At 41.0% G+C, this 25,927-nt stretch overlaps 4 protein-coding genes and 1 long non-coding RNA gene across 8 annotated transcripts in view; 4 read left to right on the forward strand and 1 right to left on the reverse strand.

Moving 5' to 3' along the window:
* LOC121718323 (sulfotransferase 6B1-like) lies at positions 1–10,732 on the forward strand. The gene is made up of 7 exons (XM_042103342.1): positions 1–365; positions 7,320–7,432; positions 7,716–7,805; positions 9,538–9,661; positions 9,778–9,872; positions 10,039–10,189; positions 10,601–10,732. The coding sequence occupies exons 1-7, from the start codon at positions 188–190 to the stop codon at positions 10,726–10,728; spliced, it is 879 nt and encodes a 292-aa protein (XP_041959276.1). The 5' UTR covers positions 1–187; the 3' UTR covers positions 10,729–10,732.
* Positions 10,645–25,721, reverse strand: LOC121718412. The gene is made up of 3 exons (XR_006033929.1): positions 25,642–25,721; positions 19,047–19,114; positions 10,645–10,715 (listed from the first exon to the last, which is right to left on the reverse strand). It is a non-coding gene; the product is annotated as an uncharacterized LOC121718412 (long non-coding RNA).
* Positions 11,299–25,927, forward strand: part of LOC121718318 (sulfotransferase 6B1-like) — a 23,746-nt gene continuing 9,117 nt past the window's right edge. The window contains exon 1 of the mRNA XM_042103331.1: positions 11,299–11,392. The gene's annotated coding sequence lies outside the window, so the exon portion shown is untranslated. The remainder of the gene's footprint in view (positions 11,393–25,927) is intronic.
* On the forward strand, positions 11,383–25,730 carry LOC121718319 (sulfotransferase 6B1-like). Of its 3 annotated transcripts, none has more exons than XR_006033907.1 (8): positions 11,383–11,603; positions 13,660–13,772; positions 13,992–14,090; positions 15,136–15,259; positions 17,835–17,929; positions 18,112–18,268; positions 18,932–19,127; positions 25,655–25,730. XR_006033907.1 is itself a non-coding variant. In XM_042103334.1 (8 exons), exons 1-7 carry the CDS (start codon positions 11,393–11,395, stop codon positions 19,057–19,059), a joined length of 927 nt encoding a protein of 308 aa, XP_041959268.1. In that variant the 5' UTR covers positions 11,383–11,392; the 3' UTR covers positions 19,060–19,065; positions 19,134–19,395. The 3 variants fall into 3 exon arrangements, 2 of the variants coding, with proteins under 2 accessions (XP_041959268.1, XP_041959267.1); XM_042103334.1 differs by lacking the exon at positions 25,655–25,730 and adding an exon at positions 19,134–19,395 and having other exon boundaries at positions 18,932–19,065; XM_042103333.1 differs by lacking the exon at positions 25,655–25,730 and having other exon boundaries at positions 18,932–19,395.
* LOC121718322 (sulfotransferase 6B1-like) lies at positions 20,772–25,730 on the forward strand. 2 transcript variants are annotated; one of them, XM_042103340.1, is made up of 7 exons: positions 20,782–21,505; positions 22,633–22,745; positions 23,514–23,603; positions 24,209–24,332; positions 24,692–24,786; positions 24,949–25,099; positions 25,527–25,730. In XM_042103340.1, exons 1-7 carry the CDS (start codon positions 21,304–21,306, stop codon positions 25,652–25,654), a joined length of 903 nt encoding a protein of 300 aa, XP_041959274.1. In that variant the 5' UTR covers positions 20,782–21,303; the 3' UTR covers positions 25,655–25,730. The 2 variants fall into 2 exon arrangements, with proteins under 2 accessions (XP_041959275.1, XP_041959274.1); XM_042103341.1 differs by lacking the exon at positions 23,514–23,603 and having other exon boundaries at positions 20,772–21,505.

A 25,927-nucleotide genomic window follows, 5' to 3' on the forward strand; every position in this document is an offset into this window, starting at 1 on the left:
GAATAAATACACACCTCCTCTCGCTGCACTCTCAGTGATCACTGCCTTTCCTCACCCTCTCTCTTCCTCACCCTCTCTCTCTCTCTCTCTCTCTCTCCTTCTTCATCATTCCTTTTCTCCTGCACCTCTCTTTTCCTCTCCTCAACTCAACTGAGTAGCCAACATTTCTGGACCTCCAGCGCCCGGTATGAACTTGGGCCAGTCGCGCATGGAGATGGCTAAGGATGTCAAAGACGAGGACAAACTCTACAAGTTCGAAGGGGTGATCTACTCCTCCATCATGAGCCCGGCCGAGAACCTGGAGGGCGCTAAGACCATGGAGGCGCGGGCTGACGACGTGATGCTGGTGGCCTATCCCAAGTGTGGTGAGTGGGTGTGGGTGTGCACCCTGAAAGAAAGGGGGAGGTGCTGAATACTTTCAGGGACTTGGTTGGGTCTCTTCTGGTTCATGTGTGTAAAGAAGGAGAAATGTTTGTGGAGATTCTGAAGATATAGTGAGGCTTTGCAAATATTTAGGTTTACAGAAATGGACTTTTCACACATTCACACATTACTTTGACAAAAGCAGATATGCACAGGACCAGAGGTCTGTGTCAATGTGTGTACCACATACTGTATGTGTGTTTACACTAATACTGTAAATGCATAACACACACACACAGACACACACACATAAAAAATACAAAGAAATCATTACCGACCCCACCTTTCCTTGTGATAAGTTAGCCAGCATGTTCCTTCACTGAAACCCTGTGGTCAGTGTGCAAAATGTGAAACAACAGGAAAATCCAAACTGGTATCAGGTTACAGGATGTTGCACAACTAATGACCAGCGACATGCCTTGGGTATACAGTACAGAAAGAAAGCCTCTTTAGAACACAATACAATACATGCTGAAAGGCCAGAGGTGGGTCATTGGGCTGTTGCTGCACTGTCTCAGATTTTGCTCAAACCTTGTCTATATCAAGAATATGGGTCTCAAAACCAAGGCCTGTAAAATATTTCTGTTCAAATCATATGTCTTTTATTATTTTCAGCCCTTGAAATTACTTCAGTTTTACAGCCTGAAAATCACCTTGTTTGGTAAGCAATGTTTGGGCATAATGAAAAGTATCATTCATAGGCAGCCCAAACTTTGTAGGGTGAAAAACAAAACTGTTATTAGTGTGACTGAACCATTAACCATTCATTTTCTACAAGGCCCTAGATTTGGGGGGAAAAGTGCAAAAAGAGTGACATTATGGGTATAAATACATGTCTGTATTCCACCCTACAAAGTTTGGGCAGGCTAGGAATAATAGTTTTCAAGATATTAATGCCTAAACATGGCATCCAAGTTAAGGCATTAAATGATACAAAATCAAGGGTGAAAAAAATACGAAAACATTGAAATTTAACAAAAATATCTTACAGGTCTTAGTTTTGGGACCTAAATATTAGGTAGACAAACAAAAAAAATGAGACGGCCACCATTTCCCTGGATTTTGTCTGATTTGACACGGAATGCATCTGATATGGTACATAGTAGATACTGTGTGAGATAGAAAAAGTATATGACAGCAATGATATAGCCCTTACAGCAATGATGTAGGCCTTACAGAAACTAGATGTACCGCATAGCGGTACAAAATATGACCGCCGCTCAGTCCTGTACATCCGTTCCGCGAAAATAAATCACACTTCAATTTGTCTCCATATTTTACTCCATCCCCCACTCTTGAAACTTTTGTGTATGCTTGTTTGGCATGCCTGAGTGTGTGTGTGCGGCTGCACAGAAAGTAGCCTACTGGTGCTGAAAAGGTGAATAGATTGTAGAATAGCCAAAGAAGATGTAGCATTGTTATAAAACCTTTAAAATCTCTAAACAATCACAAGTAGGGCAGTTCATCACAGTTCATCCATTGCAACTGGATTGATGAAAGGTCACTTACACCTGTAGGCTACATTGTATTTGGGAAAAACAAAAGGTATCAGCATAATGTTATTTATTTATTTATTTTTTATGTATTTATAAACAAAAACATCTCTGTCAGTTCCATGCCGTTTTCAACAGCTATCAAAAACAAAGGTCATTTTTGGATGGATGGATTTTTTGTGAATGTTTCTTCTTCTACATAAGATTTTAGTCATCTTTAGTGTAATACTTTATTGCCAATGCACAAATTAAGTAACAGTAGTCTGAAACGTTATTGTTAATGCACAAATTAAGTAACAGTAGCCTAGTCTGAAACAAAATGCTGTTTTACATCTAACCAGTGGTGCAAATAACTGACATGTCCAAATGGGCCTTGATGAAATGCGTCGCTAGACTGTTCAAACACATTTTAACGGGCCAAAGTTGAAGAGCTTTTGTCCGTTATTGTTAGTGCAAATATAGGCTGATTCATGTTCCCCTGCATTGTTTAACTGAGGTCCATGGCTAGTCTGGCTTTCATCAGACCAAGCTCAATCTTTTAAGAAATCAAAAAATAAATAGCGGGCAGATTAGGCTGGGTTCACCCAGCCTAGTCCATAGGCACCCGATATTGTTTAATTTTCCGATTGAGATATACACGCTCTGGCTATTCTAAATGCAAAAATGCATCAGGGAGTTATGACAAAACGGTAACTAACAAACTAGATCCTAATAGAAAGCTGTTAGCTTCCCTAAGCTACAGGTAGGATTATAAGGTAGGCCTATTTACAACATAAATTGTCAATAGGCTATGCTGGCGACACAAATAAAATCTCCTTTGGAAACCAATGGCTTACGCCTTACAGTATCAAGCGGACTTAAACTGTCATATCGTGGCGAAAAGTTGTAATAACATTCACGCAGCTCCATGAGTCAAGGAAAGCGCGAATGAAGTAGCCACTTCTAAATGGGACCCACTACACAGTAGCTTAAGGTGTTTTGCTAAAGCAGCCATAATGAAATGAAGGTGTCATTGTTTGGATACTTCACACACACGTGCTTTTTAATTTCACAGACTACAACTACCAAGCTGTAATCAAAGCACATCGATTCCCCTCTCACACCCTGCACGCACTTAAAACAAAATAAACAGGCGTCTCAGTCTCACACATGTATAGGCAAAACTGTATCAGACCGGTGTAACGTTGGTAAATCTTCCATTGCACAGAATGATTTTGTAGCACGTGCAATAAATGACAGTCGAAAGATACAAACAGTGCTGCTATACATTTGCTTGGTATAACCGCATTTATAGTTTTCTACAAATGCAATAAATCAAATGCCTCCATCACTCAACCAACGCTAACGGTAACATTACCTAGGTCCTTATTGATATTACAAGATTAACGTACCTGCAGTAAAAACCAAGCATGTCCGATAAACATCCTCAGATTTATTTCGGCTTCAAGAAGAAATGGGAATTACACTTCATGTGAACATCGTCCTATCCTTATTAGATGTTCGCTGCGGTAAATTACAGTCCTTTTATGACGCGTCCATTGTTTTTTCCAACCCACTTTTAACTTCCAACAAAATTACGTCTCACTGCAACGATGCGCCATCTAGTGGACAAACGACTACTTCTCGCCAATACTGAAAATGCAGCCATGATGATGATGATGAATATTTATTTTGGCTTTCTTTTAATCCTACTGAATTTGTAATTATGTATCGGCCGTTCTAATACCGATAGTATGTGGGTGCCTGTGTGTGTGCATGTGTATATGTGTGCACCGCCATTTACAGGCCAATGAGTGTACAGTCACTAAATGTACACATAACCTAATTTTTTTAGACCCCCCCATGGATGAAATTCTACGAAACTTGGCATACCCCCGGAGAATGCCAGGTCAATCATACACATAAAATTTGGTGCAGTTCTGAACATCTTAACTGAAGATAGGGGCGATTAAAGCAGAATAATATTGCATTTTCATTTTTTACCGGGGGGTGGGGGTGCAAATCACAAATGAGTGATTATGAGCCAGGTTGATGTTGGCCCTTGTGACCAACATACCATAAAAGATTCTTCATCCTCAGTGCCACGGTTCAGGTAGTTATTTAGGAAAAACTGTTTTTTTTTTTGCGGTTCAGGGGCCCAGCACGGGGGGGGGGGGGGTTGGGGGGTTGGTGGTGGTCATTGGAAATGAAATTTTTCCGTAAAAGTCTAGTGGGGCTACATACCCACCAAATTTCATGTACCCCGGTGGTTCGGTGTCCCGGGTATCAATGACCAAAAATTCAGGGAGTAGATGACGGGAAAAATTCTTGAATTGTGTGCATGTGTGCGTGTACAAATTTATGTTTATGTGTGTGGGTGTGTGTGTGTGTGTGTATGTGCGTGCTTGTGTGTTTGCCTGCGTATGTGTGTTTGTGCATGTGCATGCATGCGTACATACTGTATGTCTACTGTGTGAGTATGTGTCATACGTATGATTACTGTAAATGTATGTGTGTGCGTGTGTATCTGTTTATGCACATGTGTGCACATGGAATGGGTTAACATGACCCCTGGAGGCAAACATACGGAAAAAAATGGTCATCCTAGGCCCTACAGTTCTCAAGATATTCACAGAGAACTGTGTCTGCCCTACCCTCCTTTCGGGGGGTCCAGTCCAGCGGGGGGGGGGCTACAGATCAAAACGAAGAATGACGGTTCCATGCTATCCATGTGGGGGTACATGCCCACCAAGTTTCGTGTACCCCGGTCTTTCAGTGTCCAGGGAATCCTTGTTGGTGTACGTCACTAAATGTACACATAAATTATTTTATTGTAAGGCCCCCCATGAACGAAAGTACACAAAACGGCATGCATTCGGAGGGTGTCATAATGATCCTACACTTTTAATTTCGTGCAGTTTTGACCTTGTCAGCCAGAGATAGTGTGATGAAAACACCTAATGTTTTGCTTTTTAATTTTTAACTAGGTGGCGCTATACATGAAATAAGTGGTAATGGGATAGGTTGACATGCCCCCTTAAGACCAACATTCAAAAAAAAGGTGGACCTCCTAGGCCCTACGGGGAGCGAGTTGACCAATCACAGTTATGTGCATAAAGTTAAAGCAAACACATAGCCTACATTTTTAAAATAGTTTTCTTTGTGCATGTTGATTAACTAATGACAGCCTACTATTGTCTGCTCCACATTAGTAGTCTAATTCTGCATAGAGTTAATTTAATGATGGTAATGATTTAATGATGAAATATTGCTGAGTGTTGATGAAATGGTGGCACAGGCCTATTGGTTGTACTGACTCCTTCACATTTTCATGACCTAGCCTAATTATGACCGTTGCGCAGCGAAGCGGCGGTCATATAGGTTTAGTCAGATTTTTTTTTTTTTTTTCTTTTTCGCATGCCCAAATTTCCGTCAATGATTCCCGGGACACTGAAAGACCAGGGTACACGAAACTTGGTGGGCATATAACCCCACATGGATAGCATGGAACCATCGTTTTTCATTTTGATCTGTAGCCCCCCCGCTGGACTGGACCCCCCGAAAGTAGGGTAGGGCAGACACAGTTTTCTGTGAATATCTCGAAAACCGTAGGGTTTAGGAGGACCATTTTTTTTTTGTATGTTGATCTCAAGGGGCCATGTCAACCCATTCCATAACCACTCATTTCATGTATAGCGCCAACTAGTTAAACACAAAAAAGTAAAAATGAGGTGTTGTAATTGAAGGTATCTGTGACCTAACATAGTCAAAACTGCACGAAATTGGAAGTGTAGGATCATTATGACACCCTCTGTATGCACGCCAAGTTTTGTGGAATTCCGTTTATGGGGGGCCACACAATAAATTAATTTATGTTACTATACACCAACTGGCCTGTAGGTGGCCGGAGACAGTTTTCTGTGAATATCTCGAGAACCGTAGGGCCTAGGAGGTCCACCTTTTTTATGTATGTTGGTCTTAAGGGGGCATGTCAACCCATCCCATTACCACTTATTTCATGTATAGCACCACCTAGTTAAAAATTAAAAAGCAAAAAATTAGGTGTTTTCATCACAATATCTCTGGCTGACAAGGTCAAAACTGCACGAAATTAAAAGTGTAGGATCATTATGACACCCTCCGAATGCATGCCAAGTTTTGTGTACTTTCGTTCATGGGGGGCCTTACAATAAAATAATTTATGTGTACATTTAGTGACCGTACACCAACAAGGATTCCCTGGACACTGAAAGACCGAGGTACACGAAACTTGGTGGGCATGTACCCCCACATGGATAGCATGGAACCGTCATTTTTCGTTTTGATCTGTAGCCCCCCCACTGGACTGGACCCCCCGAAAGGAGGGTAGGGCAGACACAGTTCTCTGTGAATATCTTGAGAACTGTAGGGCCTAGGATGACCATTTTTTTCCGTATGTTTGCCTCCAGGGGTCATGTTAACCCATTTCATGTGCACACATGTGCACAAACAGATACACGCACACACACACATACATTCACAGTAATCATACGTATGACACATACTCACACAGTAGACATATGTACGCTTGCATGCACAGGCACATACGCAGGCACACACACAAGCACGCACACACACACACACACACACTCACACACACACACACATAACATAAACATAACACAAACAATCAAGAATTTCTCAGAATTATGAACAGGCAAGATGGAGGTGGGGTTGTATAAAATTAATTTTACATGTGAAATCTATGAACTAATCATGTTTTGGTACTTGTTGTCTAGCAGATACCAGTGAGAATTGAGTGTGGATAATGCAATTTAGTGAGACAGAATCATATAGGCCTTTCAGCGTGATTTATTTTTGTGGAAAAAATGTGCTGGACTGGGCGGCGGTCATATTTTGTACCGCTCTGCGGTACATCTAGTTTAATTAGGAACCCCAAGGACACTGTGGTTCTATCACTTCATGAACAAGAACAAGAACTCCATCGTGAAGTGGGACAAGTTCTCAGACTTCATGAGTGGAGAAGTGTAACAGAGGCCGCTCACGACCCTCGAACACGACACCTCAATACACACTGGCATGGGAGTCGAACGCTCTAACCACTGAGCTAAAAGCCCAGGCTTCCAACTCAGTGGTCAGAAGTTTTCTTAAGGGGTATGAGGATTTACATGCACAACTAGCATGTTAGCTCAGTTCACCTCCGTTACAGAAGGTAGGGACAAATTTAAACTGTGTGTGAAGGCACAGGATGGAGTGTTATGTTAGGTAGTCTTGCTAAACAAGGGAACCCCCATCTGATTGAACCCCTATGGGTTGACAGTGTTTGCACACAGAGATGAACATGTTTGAACAGAACTTGTTCAGCTAAGCAGCACCTTGACGACCGTTATCCCTTACATACCACACCTGTGCTGTATCTCCCAGGATTCAACTGGATGGTGGCTGTGCTGCGTAAAATGATGGCCGCGGCCAGCGGGAAGAAAGAAACCCCTGACATGCCACCACTGATCGAGTTCTTCTCTCCAGACACACAGAAGGTGAGGAAGGCCTCCACTAGGCTATTAAATTGGTCATGTCCAAGATTAAAAATAAACTTGGGTATTTAAGTCAACAAACAAACAAACAATTGATTGAGTGAGTGAGTAAGTAAGTAAGCACGCTCATACAGTATGCACATGCATAAAGCCATGGATATTTTGATATATCACTGTCACTACCTGCAATCAATAGGTTAGGGGATAGTTAAGAACAGAGTGTACATTTGCTCTCTCTCATGCTCTCTCTCTCTCCTCTTTCTCTCTCCATTTGTTTATTGAACAGCTCATAGCTCAGCGGCCGTCTCCGCGGTTTCTGGGGACTCACCTGCACCCCGTCAACATCCCCGTTTCTTTTAAAGAGAAGAAGACCAAGGTCAGAACAGATCGCAGGACATCACAGTTTTATTCGCTCTACTAATGACTATTCATGCCTTTTATACTCACTTTATACACTTTGACCGTTTGGGACCCTAGTTTCCCTAGCCAACAACATTTCCCTAGCTAACAACGGCAATTACAGTGCAAACGGACCCTTTCAAGTTTTCCACATGTCATTCATAGTGACCATTTGGTCCTCTTTGGTTACCTGTCTGACCAAGGCAATTTTTCCCCGGTTACTCAGTTTGACTGGGAGGCCAGATTTAGGAAGACTGTTGGTTGTGTCAAATCTTTTCCATTGGAGAATAGAGGCTTCCGTGCTCTTGGGCACTTTCAGTGCTGCAGAAATGTTCTTGTACCCTTCCCCAGATCTGTGTCTTCACACAACTCTGTCTCACAGGTCTACGGACAATACTCTTCACCTTGTGGCTTGGTTTTCACTCTGACATACGCCATCAACTGTTAGACCTTATATAGAAAGATGTGTGCCTCTCTTGATAATGTCCAATTAATTTATTTAGGCACAGGTGGACTCCAATTAAGTTGTAGCATCTCAAGGACCATTAATAGAAGTAGGATGTACCAGAGCACAATTGCAATCATAACACAGGGTCTATATACTTAGGCTATGTAAATGAGATATTTCAGTCTTTTATTTTTATTTATTTTATACATTTACAAAACACTCCAAACTCCTGTTTTTTGTGGAGTATTGGAGCATTGTGTGTAGATTGATGAGATTTTTTAAAATCATTTTTAAGAGTCTGAAACATAACAAAATGTGGAAAACTTGAAAGGGTCTGAAAACTCTCTGGTTGCACTGTATATTCCATGAACGTATAGGGCTGTGAAATTAATCAAACTAATCGATTAATAATAAATTATGAATTCATATGAAAGCAACATAATCAAAATATAACAGTTATTTATTTTACAATTATTTTGTATGCAGATTTAGAACATGGATGATGTTTCCAAAATCATAGATTAATAGTGTTGAATAATCATGATCTCAATATTAACCAAAATAATCATGATTATGATTCGGACAGTCCTTCCATAAACTATCTTTACCCAGAAGATGAAATTGCACTAATGTATCATATGGTTAAAGGAACTGTCTGTGGTTCTGGCAATAGGCTGTTCCATTTGCAGAGCCATAATGTTGTCACACTGGTATTTAGTTTTGAGGACACTCACATGGATGACAATGAGAAGCATTTAGCTGAATTTGACAAAAAAGTCTACTGTAATCGAGTTGAATTGAAATTTCTTTATTATGGAGTTATTACCTTAGTTGAGCTCCCACGGTAGATGTATGTATAAAAAGAAACAATATACTGATGAACAATCACTCAACCTTCATAAAAAACTATATTTATGTTGTTTATCTATTTTCTAAAAAAATCACTCACTTTTTTGTTGCTACATGATGCAGATGTGACCGCTATAGCAAATAATAATCCCTGGTGGGTTGCTTAGCTACAGTATCACCCTTGAGTAAACGCTCTTTGCAGAAACACTGCACAGTCTGCAGTGATAAGTGGGAACCTCTGCAACAAAAAAGGTTCTCTTTTGGGTTGCTTAGATATCACCCTTTCTATACACACTCTTACACACTCATTCTATTCTGTTTTGAAGTGAGGTCCTGAATTACTGTAAATCAGACACCATAAAAACCCCACTGCACCGTATGAGGTGTGTCTTACGACCTTTGACCCCTGCAGATGCTGGTGGTGTGGAGGAACCCCAAGGACACTGTTGTCTCCTACTTCCACTTCATGAACAAGAACCCATTGCTGCCCAGCGTGGAGTGGGATCAGTTCTTCTCAGACTTCATGAGCGGAGAAGGTAGGGACAGACTCTGAAGGCTTTGTGCAACACAGCAGTTGTAGTAATGTAGGAAATCCAGTATGGTATTATTTAATTATGTCTATGTGATGACGCTTGCATGTTTATTGAATCAGTGGTTTGGGGTTCATATTTTGACCATGCTGTTGCCTGGGATAAGCTCATGGACGATCCAAATGTGAAGATTATAACTTACGAGGACCTCAAACAGGCAAGATTAGCATACACACATCCATGCATGCCTGCATTCACACACACACACACACACACACACACAATCCAAGTCATGTGCACTCACAGGTGCATTATGAATGCACAGCCATAGACTATGTGCCACACAGTAAATAACACACATCCTTGTTCTCCTACCATTGCAGGACCTGAGTGAGGGCATCAGGCAGATCTCCCAGTTCTTTGGCTTCCCCCTTACTGAAGAGCAGGTCCAGACCATCTACTCAGAGACAACCTTCAGCGCTATGAAGGAAAGTGGTTCTCATGGCAAACTGGGCAGCGTCTTCTTCAGGAAAGGTGGGTGAGATTGCACTGACACTCGATGAAGACACAGAGCTGAGATGTTTGAAGTGGATGGTAGAGTGTAGTAGGATTTTTTGGTGTCTGCTTTGTAGACCTCTCTCAGTTTAATAATCACAGGATGATTTGTATATTGATCGTTTCAGACCCTGGGCTCTGTAAACAATTTCAATTGTTTTTGGTGATATGTGAAATTTAATTGAATTTCTTCATCACTGTGAGAGTCCTCTGAGAGGAAATAAGAGAATAATATGTTTGAAACATCACCATGCTTAAACACCGTTTTCTCCCTTTTACTATAAATGCCCTGAACAAAACATATTTATCTGTATATTATGGTTTCTCTCACACATAAACAGATATTTTGTGATAAAAATCATCTCTAAATCACTTCTCTGTCTTGACCAGGTGAGGTGGGCGACTGGAGGAATCACTTCAGTGAGGCCCAGAGCCAACAGATGGACGAGGAGTTCAGCAAGAGACTAGCAGGAACCAAACTGGGGGCCCTGCTCCAATACGACACCTACTGCAAGTAGGGAGCTGTTACACAGATCCCTTGCTTAGTTGAGCATTCGGTATTTTCTAGCATATCAATAAAAATCAATAAAACATACCTAATCTTCAGTGTATAGAAATCCCTACACAAATATGACACCTAGTGTACTGCAAGTAGAGATAAGCATAGTGATAATGCTGTTGAATATGCTGTTATTTGTAATGATTGATTTTTAATGAAATACACGTGGCATTTTGGGGTCAAAGTGAATTCATACAGAAGTGCAAGTGGTTGGAAAATTAATTCATAATCAATAAAGTGTTTCTTTGCATGTGTGTTTGTGCATGGATATTTTACCACTAGATGCTGTGACAGTGCTAAGGGAACATGTGTACACACAGACAGACACAGACACAGACACACTGGCTCACCCAGATCTCGCCTAAACTAAATCAATCAGAAGTAAACTACTGATTCCAGTTTCCGCACATACGTTATCACTGATTGGCTAACAAAACTGCACATGAACTTCACAAGGACACACTTACAAGCAGAAGAAACACACCCATACAAACACACACACACACACACACACACGCAGAGCAAAGAGACACTCCCCCTTCACATGTGATCTCAAGTGATATTGCAGCAGTTCGACATCTGAACTCCAAACTCGACAGTATTTTTTTTTTTAAAACAACATCATGAGTCTATCCGCTGCTCAGCAAGGAGGTGCCCCGACATGGAGAGAGGCCAGAATGGAGATGGCCAAAAGACTAAAGGACGACGAGAAGCTCCACTTGTTTGACGGAATCCTCTACCCTGTGGTGCTCTGCCCGGCCGAAAACATCGAGGCCCTTAGGACCCTGAAGGCTAGACCAGACGATTTGGTTCTGCTTTCCTTCCCAAAGTGCGGTGGGTGTTACAGAGCTGCTGTGCAAACAGGCTACCACAAATGTTAGCAAAAAAATAGGAGTGGAAAATAGTTAGTTATTTTAATGTCAATGTATCTTTATACCAGCTGCAGAGTCTCACTGGTAGTGAGGAAGGAGCTACACGGCATATCTTTCAGAAAATGACTTCCTAATTCTCCAAACAAACTTGCGTAACACAATTACTTCCTCTCCTTTCACATGACTGGCTGACTGAGTCCAGCCTCAGCCAATCAGATTCCTCCTGTGGTCCAAAGAAAAGAAAAGAAAAGTTAGCAACGACGTTGCTCAACCACCATGGTATGACGGAACTTGCGACCAAACAACGACACTGTTACACCTGTTTCCAGAAAGCATCGTACCTGTGTCGCAATTCGCTACCTCCGACGTTCGAACACCATAGTTCCAACAACGTTGTTGATGATACAGCGATACATATAATTGGTGGAAACAGTGGCAACGTGTAATACCCCATCCCCTAGAAATGTTCTGTCACGGCCTATGTCGACATGTTTCTAATCTAAACCGAGTGATTAATGCTGGTATTGTCATTGCCATCAGCCAAAACCTAAACCTATTGCAAGCATATACAACAGTTAACTTAAGCAGACCAATGTGAGTCATTATTTGTGTTAAATATCTATGTGTTGGAAAAAATATATAGCCTGGACAAATATCTGGGTATCCCATGGGTTATCAACTGTCTCGTGGCTTAACGGCAGCGCGTTGGTGCACTGCACGCTCGGCCGGAGTTCGCATCCTATCTCTTCTTTTCATCTCTGAGTAAGAGTAGGCCTACGAGACACAACAATAGATTTTGACCATACATATTTATGTATATAGTTACTCTACAGACCATAGGTACAATACATCAGTCAAAAACAATTGAACCTACGTGTCACACTAGTTCACCTGCAGGTAGCGAGAAGCAAGAGTACAATCTCACATCATAAGAAAATCGAACCTACAACGTTGGGATAACTAGATGTACCGCAGAGCGGTACAAAATATGACCGCCGCCCAGTCCAGCACATTTTTTCCACAAAAAGAAAACACGCTGAAAGGCCTATATGATTCTAACTGTCTCACTAAATTGCATTATCCACACTCAATTCTCACTGGTATCTGCTAGACAACAAGTACCAAAACATGATTAGTTCATAGATTTCACATGTAAAATTCATTTTAGATTGTTTGTGTTATGTTTATGTTATGTGTGTGTGTGTGTGTGTGTGTGTGCGTGTGTGTGTGTGCGTGCTTGTGTGTGTGCCTGCGTATGTGCCTGTGCATGCAAGCGTACATATGTCTACTGTGTGAGTATGTGTCATACGTATGATTACTGTGAATGTATGTGTGTGTGTGTGTGTGTGTGTATCTGTTTGTGCACATGTGTCCACATGAAATGGGTTAACATGACCCCTGGAGGCAAACATACGGAAAAAAATGGTCATCCTAGGCCCTACAGTTCTCAAGATATTCACAGAGAACTGTGTCTGCCCTACCCTCCTTTCGGGGGGTCCAGTCCAGCGGGGGGGGGGCTACAGATCAAAATGAAAAACGATGGTTCCATGCTATCCATGTGGGGTTACATGCCCACCAAGTTTCGTGTACCCCGGTCTTTCAGTGTCCCGGGAATCAATGACGGAAAAAAAAAAAAAAAAAAAAATCTGACTAAACCTATAATAAATAAACTTTAATGGCACCCTTAATAAAAGGCACCATAAATAGTGCACCCCCCCCTTTCCGAAATCAGAACACAACAGAGCTACTTTGCTACAGGAATTCAGAGATATTTTTCTACAGACTGAGGTCGGTGCATTCCCCCTATATTATATCAGATTTATGTTCATACTTTGCTTCAAAAGACTCATATTTAGTTTGTTTATTATTGCACTTCTTAACCAGAGAGGGACCCTGAGAGGAAATCCAGAAAACCATTTTGGTATACATATCTCCTAGTTTCATTTGTGCATATAGACTGATAGATAGATAGGGCATAAAAGCTGTTTTATGGTGTAGTTTGATGTACCTTTTCCCAGGATTCAACTGGACGGTGTCTCTCTTACGGAAAATGCTGGTTGCAGCAAAAGGGAAGAGTTTCTCATCAGAGATGCCTCCACAGCTTGACTTCTGTTCGCCAGAGATGCAGAGGGTAACAGACATGACTGAGTAGCAAGGCACTGGTGTATTTTGTCATTCTTTCTGCAACTGATATGCAAAATGCACTTTCTTACGGCAGACACATTCATTTATTCTCCACTGAATTCATCTAGACATTAAATGTATCAACAAAATATGAACACTTCAGAGACACCATGGCAGGGTCAATTCCAGTATCCTCTATCATCGAGATGCTCGGTTTGTTCTACAGACAATAGAACAAGAGCCGTCGCCAAGGTTACTGGGCACTCATTGTCACATGGGGAGACTGCCTCTTCTGTCCCAGTCCATCAGAGACAACAAGACAAAGGTGAGCTCAACCCATGGACTGTATCTAAGGGCCTCTATCCCAAGGTCTGTGCACTGGCCTGGTTGAGGTTGCAACCCTTATTTTGATGCTGATGTTTGTTCCCACATACTGACTTGGTTCATGAAATATATTAGGCCGAGTTAGGCCAATTTGTTTTTTTAATGAAACAAAAAATGGTGTTCATGATACTAAGGTTTCAAGTGATTTGACAACTAGTAAAAATAAGCATTTATCTTATGCTAGTAAGATAAATTACTTTTATCTCCCCCCCCCCCCCCCACCACCACCACACACACACACACACCAAAAATTAACCTGACTGACGTCATTGGTTATAATGCATTACGAGTGCCCCTTTTCCATTATACAATTTTCATAATTTCAAAATCATTCTGTATTTGCCCACATACATTTTTTTCACATTGAAATATAATGGATTGAAATATAATAACGGAAAAACGGGAAGGTATGCAACGGGGTGGTACATTTCATGATAAAATAGCTTGTTTTATCCAATAACGGTCAAGTTATTGACTTAACATACATGCCTTCAATTAGAAATGTCATTTGCTTAGCAATGATAGTGTTAAAACTGTAATGAAAAACAGTTATTCCTGTCTTATTTGTGTGACGGGGTGGTTGGATTAACCTTGACGGACCCCCTCATAGTAATGAAAACACAAGAAATTAACAATGTAAAATAATGTCTGCTTAGTTTCGTGGGTGCTCTACAGGCAGACATTAAAACAGGGTCTTTGTGATTTTATTTCAAGTAACAGTATGCTATTTACAGACAAAACAAATCACAAAAAGTCATAAAATATTTACCAAAAAAACATAATTTTATTCTGAATAAATATGTCTAATGTCATCAGGAAAATATATTTAATTCTGAAAATAACAGAAGTTTGGTGAGAATATAACATTTACATGATATTTTAGCTGTAAATGTCATGTCAGTGTGATACTCTAAGAATAGTATTTTTTGTATTATTATTTCTCTGCTGCATTTCTCTCTCTCCTCCTCTCTCTCTCTCCCTGTTAGATGCTAATGATGTTCAGGAACCCAAAAGACACGGCTGTCTCCTACTTCCACTTCATGAACAGTAACCCAGCTCTTCCCAGCGCCGCGTGGAACTCGTTCTTCTCAGACTTCATTACTGGGAACGGTGAGTCGACACAGTCGCAGGCTGCGGACCCAGAACTCAACTATGACCACACACACAGAAATATGCTATAGCCTACCTTCAATTTCTACTTACCGGAGTCCATTTCTATAATGCTAGATCTGGATTAGTTGATCACCTTGATGGGTACTCATTTTTGCATTTTATAATTGGCCTGGGATTGAAAAAAATAAAAATAAAAATCAGCCTAGATATATATCGTCTGCCTTGCCAATGTAATTTGTTTTCTTTCCTGGTGGGTCATGTTGGTGACCAAGTTGTTAATAACACATTTTTTTCCGAATTGTTTTCACTGTGTTTTAAATTCATAATGTATTATATCAGTCCACATATTGCTTATTTTTTGGAACCCTACCCTAATGAAACATGGAATGGTCCAGGGAGGGATGTGTGAATATCTAGCCTGAATCTAGATCTTATAATTGATATGTTGTAGAATATATAGCCTGAATCTAGATTGGTCAGGGAACATACCTCACACATACCTATAGACCAAGAGAAGTGTTTATTGTTCAGCTTGCAAAGTAAAATGCCACAATCTTTAGCAATTTAACGTCCATGTGCCCTATAATCATGAATCTTGGCATAATGATGAAAGACTGGGCATCACGGCCGAATTACAGCCATGGCAATATCCTTTACCATCCCCACTCCCACTCGTGTCATATTGCTTAAATATTGCCCAATGTGTGGTTGCTGCAGTGCATAGTCTTTATAGCTTTTATGTGAGTGACTTTACTTGTGAGCAAATGCTACAGCAAGTGTGGCAGTCCAGTGTTTTTGAGTTAATAATAGTCTTTATTGCTTTTATGTGAGTGGCTTTACTTGTGAGCAAATGCTACAGCAAGTGTGGCAGTCCAGTGTGTTTGAGTTAATAATAGTCTTTATTGCTTTTATGTGAGTGGCTTTACTTGTGAGCAAATGCTACAGCAAGTGTGGCAGTCCAGTGTATTTGAGTTAATAATAGTCTTTATTGCTTTTATGTGAGTGGCTTTACTTGTGAGCAAATGCTACAGCAAGTGTGGCAGTCCAGTGTGTTAATAAACCCGCCACAATGTTCATCTCATCAATTGAATTTGATCATTAGTCATTAAGATGGTGGTGGTCTTGAGGAACTCATTTGATTACTGTCTGTGGGCTGCTATGAGTGACACAAGCACAGTGGTCTGACGCCAGAAGAAAACAGAACATAATGCCAGAATACAAGTGAGGACATTTTAAAGGCGCTCTAAGCGATGTTACGCGTTTTCTAAGCTAAAACATTTTTGTCACTTACAGCAAACATCAACTCACCATCCAGCTGCCTGTGCCCTGAATACACTGTTAACCAAAAAGCTGTATTTGCGGACAGCCCAGGCTCCAAAAACAGCAACAAAAACAACCTGGTCCAGCCGGGACCATAAAAATATAACAAACTGTACTAGCCAATCACTGACGAGATGTGCGTTTAGGAGAGTTTCACTTGCACGGGAGGGAGGGAGAGGGTGTAGGTAGCTAGCTCTCTGTTTTGTTTGAACGTCAACAAAACATTGTTTAGAGCACCTTTAAACTGTATACTGTTAAACTGTATGATGTCTTGTGTAGTTTAGTGTGGGGGATGTGTGTCATTATGTGTAGACATATTGTGCTTTTTTATGAAAGTCATGCAATCAACATGTGAGGGGATCTGGGAAAACCCATTATGATGAAATCAAAAATACTTGATTTCTGCTCTGTTTCAACCCACTCTGGTGAAATTTCACCAACTTAAGATTTTGATACCATCCTGGCAACTTCCTGGATACCATCCTCACAAAATGCTGGAAGTTGCTAGGGTATCAGAATCATAAGTTGGTGAAATCAGTGTTCTATACAATGATAATTGTAAAGTTTACACATCTGTACAATAATTTCATCTGGTACAATCCCATAAAAATTAGACCTGAACCAATGCAGTAAGGCCTGAATAAATGGGATTCTTAACAGAGTGTGAAAGAGTAATAGTATATAAGGGATAATGTATAGAACGGCAGTCATAATTGGGAAAATAAGTCCCAACAGGGCGAACCGGACCCCGACACGCAGCAGAGGGGTCTCGTTCCGCCCTGAAGGGACTTATTTTCCCAATAATGACCGGCGTTCTATACATTATCCCACTTATTACACGGTTACTTGCCAAAACGAGACAATAAACTCCCCACAATATGACTCTTTAGCCTACATAGCCTAGGCTATAGCCTATTTGTTACCGTTCATCGTGGCTTTTGCTGAGAAACAAATAGTTTGCAACAACACACGCTGAACTTGAATCAAACATTATTTAGAACACAGCTGATCAACCGTCTGCTTTCACTTTAGAATGAAGTTCCAGTCCTTGCGTAGTGATATGAAAGACCTGAATTAGAAGCACAAACTCCGCTGCCATTGACAGCGGTCATTATTTTTTAAAATAATGACCGCTAGAACTTTGGGAAATCCCATTCAAGTCAATTGAGCGTTCTACTTGCCTTGTGAAGAGCCATGTAATAAAGCTAGTATAACACAATGCTTACCACTGTACATTTCTTATTTTGGACAGTAACATTTGGGTCCTACCTGGATCATATTGAAGCCTGCTCCAAACTGGTCGATGAACCCAATGTGATGACAGTTATTTATGAGGACCTAAAGGAGGTAATAAAAAAGAACCAAAAGTGTCATCTAGGGTCAGAACACACAAACACACGCACATGCACGCACGCGCACGCACACGCACACGCACACACACGCACACACACACACACACACACACACACACACACACACACTTATCTTTCCCTCTCAACCTCAGCCTCTACAAACCCCTGTTTTAGTAGGACTTGACTGGAAATCTCCGGCGGATCGCCCGATTCCTGGACGTCCCCCTGACGGAGGAGCAGGTCCAGGCCATCTCAGCCGAGAGCACCTTCAGTGCCATGAAGGAGAACGCTGTCAACACCCACGGCAAATTTGGCAATGTCTTATTCCGGAAAGGTGGGTTAGCAGTGGTGTCTTGCCAAAGCAATCTCTCCCGTAGAGCGCAGTAATAACTATGAGTAGTAACGGGTCAATTTACTTTATTGTATGTTTTTTTTTTGTATGGTGACAAGTGCATAATTAACCCTTGTGTTATCCTCAAATCTTACCAACACTCTTTATCCTTGGGGTCAATTTGACCCCAGCTAAATAAACCCTCAGAAAATTATTATAATTCATATTGTTACCCAGATTTTTTGTGACAGGTACTTAACAGGAGTGTAATAACCACCATCAAAAGCCCTACAAAACAATCCCACCACCCCCCCACACCCCTTTATGAACCTTGGAACCCTGGCTGGCAATATTGCCCATCCAGTGTCAGCAGCCCAAAGGCTTGCTGTTGCTTCCCCTTTTGACTTATACAGTCCTGCCAAAATGACTTATATGTAATATGTACTTGTGTATGTAATAATGATAATAACAATATGTTTTCATACTATTCAAATAGTAATATCCATAATGTGTCAAATATTCATGTATCCTATGTGTGAACCATATATTTTATGATGTTAAACGTTGCTTGGGGTCAAATTGACCCCAAGGATAACATGAGGGTTAAGGCAAACAGCTGCCCCAAACCTGCTTATGTGTGTCTGTTTGATTATCTTGTGTGACCAGGTGAGGTGGGTGACTGGAGGAATCACTTCAGTGAGGCCCAGAGCCAACAGATGGACGAGGAGTTCAACAAGAGACTAGCAGGAACCAAACTGGGGGCCCTGCTCCAATACGACACCTACTGCAAGTAGGGAAAGGCAGCAGGGATCACACTTCATCTCTGTGGGCCCTGCTCCAATACGACACCTACTGCAAGTAGGGAAAGGCAGCAGGGCTCACACTTCATCTCTGTGCTCACAGTGGACCCACCCAACCAAGACCAGATTAACATGTGCTGATTTGAATGAGAGATGTGGTGAACATTAGAATGTGGACGTCTCTTCTGTTAACTTTAATAAAGGACAATCAGTTCCCTGTGTTCAAAAAACAACATTTTAAACTACCTGCACGTTGGATGTATTTTATGAATGAAGACATGTCTGTTGTGTGCAATATTAACAAACATAAAAAATTCACAATCTTTCATAGGGATGTCTTATGAATATATGAATGAATGGAGTTTTATTTAGCAGACTCAAGTCCATAAATATAAACATAAGACAAGACGGATAAAATACACAGAATATAAAAATCAATGCAAATACAAACTTGTAATAGGCAAATCATTCACATAACATAGCTATACAGCATAGACATACCGAAAAAACCAGCCATGCAACTTCAAGAACAGCAGCCCGACAAATCTCGTGAGAATCATAAAACATTAGGCTACCTTGTCACTAGATATAGCTCTTGGAGATAGTTTGTGCCTGTTATTAATTCTTTACCTCCACAACAAAAACATTTTCATAGTGTACAGGGGGGATAAGTCACAGGAGGTTTGCTATTTACGGAAATATTTAGGGAAATACATTTTGACATCATAGCCATTTGCTAAAGAATTGCAAAACATTTTTCATTCTGCATATCATTACTGTCAGGTGGAAACCACCTAACTCCATAATTGTTTTTTTTTTTTTTTGTGACAACGCAGTGTTAAAATATTTTCACAATTTCACAATGGGAATTTCAGATCAGCAAAACATGTTTTACACACACAGACACAGACTCTTATAACACACAAAGCCAAATGATTATATTTTACTTGTTGTTGGTTCAGTATTGCAATTTTGCAGTCCTTACAGTTCTTTAATATAACATTCCTATACTGTAGGATTTCCCATATGAACTAGGTGTTTTCAATCTCAAATTTTCACCCTAACTCAGTAGGCTACTACAGTATCTATTTGTCTCCCCATCCTCTACACACACAGATATATATATATATATATATATATATATATAGAGAGAGAGAGAGAGAGAGAGAGAGAGAGAGAGAGTAAACTAGCACTAAACTCAGTTCTCTCTGCGTAGAGGAGGATGCGAGAACAATGCTTGTAGTCAGACGCTGTTTACAAACATGTAGGGTGTTTTGTCTCAAAATGCAGGTGCAGGTGCATTTTCAGTTACATATTTGACCTGTTGCAGTTGGCCATTATCATTCTTACTGGCATGAACAGAGAAAGAGGCACTTTATATGAGAGATGCTGATTCCACTGAGAGGGCAGACATTTTTATTGAGCCTCCAGATGCTGAAAGTGATGAGAGTGTATGTAAGATACCTATTGTACTGATTATCAAAATGTGAAGTAGCAGTGACCCCACCTGGTCTTGAACCCAGGTCTCTGGGATAGCCTGAAGCTTGACCGCAACGTCAAAGAGCCTGGCCTGTTGATATGGTGGTCAGAGCGCATACTCAACCTTTGGGAAGCATGCCCATGGAATTCACACACACTTTCACGCAACCACCAGCCGTACTTATCCCAGGGTGCCCAACACACGTGCTTCACCCATCTCTGGGGTCCTTCATAACAGGGTCAACCTATCCTGGGGGTCCCTCACACCGCTCACACATTGGGCAAGCTTCCGATGACCTCATGGCATCAGCACTCTGTCCAGTGACGTAAAGGAGTTTCATAGCATTTAGAGAGAGGTCTTTCTTATTCTTTCTTTTAACATTAGTAGTATAACCACAAAACTGAGTTTGCAAAAACATGGACACAAAAAGACACACACATTCATATACATACACACACACAAACATAATACTACACACACACACACACAATTGTGCACTAGTTACATAATAGTACAAGTTAAACCCTTTTTTATTAACTTATCTTCTATCTGTACAGATTCCTCCCACCCCCATCCTACACTCACTAACTCACTAATTCACTCTACTGTATGCCCATCCCTAGAAAAAATACACTCCTCCTCTCGCTGCTCTCTCTCACTCTCTGTGATCCCTGCCTTCCTTCTCTCTCTCTGTCTCTCTCTTCCTCCATTCTTTTTCTCCTACATTTCCCCTCTCCTGCCTCAACTGAGTAGCCAACATGGCTGGACATCCAGCTCCCAGCATGACCTGGGCCCTGACGCGCATGGAGAAGGCTAAGGACGTCAAGGACGAGGAAAAGTTCTACAAGTTCGAAGGGGTGATCTACTCATCCATCATGAGCCCGGCCGAGAACCTGGAGGCACTTAGGACCATGGAGGCGCGGGCTGACGACGTGATGCTGGTGGCCTATCCCAAGTGCGGTGAGTAGATGTGGGCGTGCACCCTGAAAGAAAGGGGGAGGTGCTGAATTCTTTCAGGGACTTGATTGGGTCTCTTCTGGTTCATTTGTGTAAAGTTTGTGGACTTTGTGTTGCATAACATTGCAAGACATTTGCCTTTGCAAATATTTAGCCCTACAGAAATGGACTTTGGTGTTTATATTCACACAGTACTTTCACAAACACAGACATGTTGTGATATGTGCCCATGTTCTGTGCGCTCTGTATGAGCGTGTGTACCACATATTGTATACACTGTATTACACACACAGACAAATAGGAACAATGTAATAACATCAGATGACACAAAAATGGCCAATGACTTAAATATTTTCTATATGAGATTTGAGATGCATGACTTCTACAAAAATTTCTATTATTTGTTATTTGTTTTGCAAAAATCCACCGCTCCCGGTTCATCTGGTCCAATCAGCGCAGGGCTGTGTGAGATCTGACTGCAATTGAAATACATTAGTCTGCGAGACGTGACCCCATCACAAAAAATCTTCTAAATATTGTGATGGTATCACAATCTAATAGATTTCTTTTCATGATGCCATCACAAACTGTCGTGATAATATCGCACAAACTCGATGGGAGGGTGCTCGGTGGTAGTGGGGGAGGGGCATGAGAGTTGTAAATATTCAAAACGTTGGCTAAGTCCCCTTAGTCTGCTAGACTTGCCGACTGCTTTAATATAAGAAACTTCTAAAAGGAAATCTTGAAGACAACAAAGACGAGGCTACAGGAGGTTGCAACTTGCGAGGTTATCCGGTTCCCACTACTGACCATTTTTAAACTCAGATTGAAATGGAGCCTAGTGACTACCAGGCTCATAATTCACTTTTAATTGCAAACAGAAATGTGAAGCAACATGCCATTACATACTTCCATTTCCAAAGCAATAAAGGCTACTGATAACAACTTAATATGAATATGTGAACAAGAGCTGGCAAAAGGGCATTATGAGAACCACAATGACTCCATGCTCTTAAAGTGACAATGCACCATTTATAAGTCAAACCACATTTGAAATCTTTCACAGGTCAATCTCCACACAGGTACACCTGTCTAAATATGCCATACGACACCTGTGCTGTATCTCCCAGGATTCAACTGGATGGTGGCTGTGCTGCGTAAAATGATGGCTGCGACCAGCGGGAAGAAAGAAACCCCCCCCATGCACGCGCTGATTGAGTTCTACTCGCCAGACGCGCAGAAGGTGAGGAAGGCCTATAATTATTTTCTGGTCCCGTTTGATTTGTGCCATGAATGTGAACATAATGTCGTCTGTGAATTTTTAAATATAATTTTTCATGTTACGAGTTTGACAGTATATTATATGATTCTTCGGCTATCAGTTCACGAGGTTTCCAAACTTTGCACTGCTGAGGCCCAATTTCAATTTTGAAAATCTTCTGATTTGCTTGAGACATTAACAACTTTATTTTGAATTAACACACTTTAGTTTAGTGTTACCCATATAATAACACCCCCATCAAATATGTTCTGGATCAACATCAAATGAATATCTCTAGCTATGTTTTGAATTTTAACTATGTAATCATTAACTTTTAAAGTATGTCAACCTCAAATATGCAAAACTGAAAATAAATAAAATAATGAAGGCTACCTCTCGCGGTCCATCTGCAATACCTAGATAGTGGGCCGCCGCCTACATTTTGGGAAACTGTACAAGGCTTTAAATAGCACATGGTCATATCTAAGATTTAAAAATTGCCTAAAAAGTGTCTATTTAAGTAAACAAACAAACAATTGAGTGAGTGAGTGAGTGAGTAAAAAAGTAAGCACGCTCATATGCACATGCATAAAGCCATGGATATTTTGATATATCACTGTCACATAATACTACTTGCAATACTACTTATAGGGGATAGTTGAGAACAAGTACAGAGTGTACTGTACATTTGCTCATTCTCTCTCATGCTCTCTCTCCTTCTCTCTCTCTCTCCCTTTGTTTATTGAACAGTTCATAGCTCAGCAGCCGTCTCCGCGGTTTCTGGGGACTCACCTGCACCCCGTCAACATCCCCGTTTCTTTTAAAGAGAAGAAGACCAAGGTCACAACAGATCACATGGCATCACCGTTTTTTTCCTTCGCCTAATGCCTTTCCATGCCTTTATACTCCTTTGGACACACTCTGAACATTAGGTTTCCCTAACTAACAACCTGTATTATATTTCATGAACTTATAGGGCTGTGCAATTAATCAAGCTAATCAATTACCGGTAATTATAAATTGTGAATTCATAAAAACACGATGCAAACATACGGAAGCATATTAGGGCCACATGAAGAGAAAATATTTTGGAAAATTCCGAGATAAAAGTCAAAATTCAAAGTTCAAATTCAAAAGTCAAATTTTTCCAAAATGTTTCCAAAATCATGAACTAACCTTTTTTGCCACCATGAAACTGCAAAACCCCTGTCCTGCTTTGTTTAGCTATCACCCTGTAAACATTCTTTGCAGAAACACTGCACAGTCTGCAGTGATAAGTGGGCACCTTTGTAAAAAAAAAAGATTCTCTTTTGAGTTGCTTAAGTATCACCCTTAAGTACACACTCTCTCTATTCTCTTTTGGAGTGAGGTCCTGAATTAAACCAAACACCATTAAAACTCCACCATATGAGGTGTGACTTACTGTATGACCTTTGACCTTCCAGATGCTGGTGGTGTGGAGGAACCCCAAGGACACGCTGGTCTCCTACTTCCACTTCATGAACAAGAACCCAGTGCTCCCCAGCGTGGAGTGGGACAAGTTCTTCTCAGACTTCATGAGTGGAGAAGGTAGGGACAGACTCTGAAGGCTTTGTACAACACAGCTGCATTAGGCACAATACAAAATAGTATGATGTGATGATGATGTTGTTTTTTAATAATATAGCAGTTTAAGTATGTTCTCTTTCAGTGAAAGCACTTTGATGTCACCTACAGTATGGGATATCGCCTCTGGGCATACTTACCTACTGAACCCTTTTCAGCCAAATGTGTGCTTGTGCCAAAGCGTCAAAGCGTGCACGATGGAATATAAAATGCTCGCGAGCAAGTAATTCTTTCTCTTTCCCCTTAGTAGTAACAGGAGGTGTTTTTTGTGTGTGTATTTTTTGTTTGTCCATGTGATGACGCCTGCATGTTTATTGAACCAGTGGCCTGGGGTTCATATTTTGACCATGCTGTTGCCTGGGATAAGCTAATGGACGATCCAAATATCAAGATTATAACCTACGAGAACCTCAAACAGGCAAGATACACACATCAATGTATATGCATTCACTCACACGTGCGCGCGCACACACACACACACACACACACACACACACACACACACACACTCCCAGTCATGTGCACTTACAGGTGCATTATGAATGCACAACTATGTGTGCAACATGGTATTGCATTGCAGGACCTGAGTGAGGGCATCAGGCAGATCTCCCAGTTCTTTGGCTTCCCCCTTACTGAAGAGCAGGTCCAGACCATCTACTCAGAGACAACCTTCAGCGCTATGAAGGAAAGCGGTTCTCATGGCAAACTAGGCAGCGCCTTCTTCAGGAAAGGTGGGTGAGATTGCACTGACACTCAAGTAATGATGAAGACACAGAGCTGAGATGTTTGGAGAGGATGGTGGAGGGTAGTACAGTAGAAAGTTTTGGTGTCTGCTTTGTATATGTCTCTTAGTTCAACAATCACAGGATGATTTGTATGTTGATCGTTTCAGTGATATGTGAAATTGAATTGAATTTCTTCATCACTGTGAGAGTTCTCTGAAAGAAATAAGAGAGGAATAACACTGTTTTCCACAGTGTTTTCCACTGTAGACATGTAATATGTTGTTGACCCTCAATACCAAATAAATATAATTATATATACTGTACAGATATCAATGAAAAACGGTAAAGGCCCGGAACAAAACACATGATTTCTCTCACACATATACAGGTAGTTTTTGTTACAAACTCTAAATCACTTCTTCGTCTTGACCAGGTGAGGTGGGCGACTGGAGGAATCACTTCAGTGAGGCCCAGAGCCAACAAATGGATGAGGAGTTCAACAAGAGACTAGCAGGAACCAAACTGGGGGCCCTGCTCCAATACGACACCTACTGCAAGTAGGGAGCTGTTACACAGATGCTTGCCTAGTTGAGCTTTCGGTGTCTTGTAGCATATCAATAAAAAATCCATAAAACATTTACCTAATCTTCAGTGTCTAAATCCCTGAAAGTTTTATGATTGGTTTTGAATGAAATACATGTGACACACACAAACATACATGTGTGCCACATGTATGTGTGTGTGTGTGTCACACACACACACACACACTCCAGCACACCAAACCAAGAAAACACAACGTACAAATACAGTAGTGTCACTACGACTCCATGATTC

This window comes from Alosa sapidissima, chromosome 9, assembly GCF_018492685.1.
Source record: "Alosa sapidissima isolate fAloSap1 chromosome 9, fAloSap1.pri, whole genome shotgun sequence".
Classification (NCBI taxonomy): Eukaryota; Metazoa; Chordata; class Actinopteri; order Clupeiformes; family Clupeidae; genus Alosa; species Alosa sapidissima.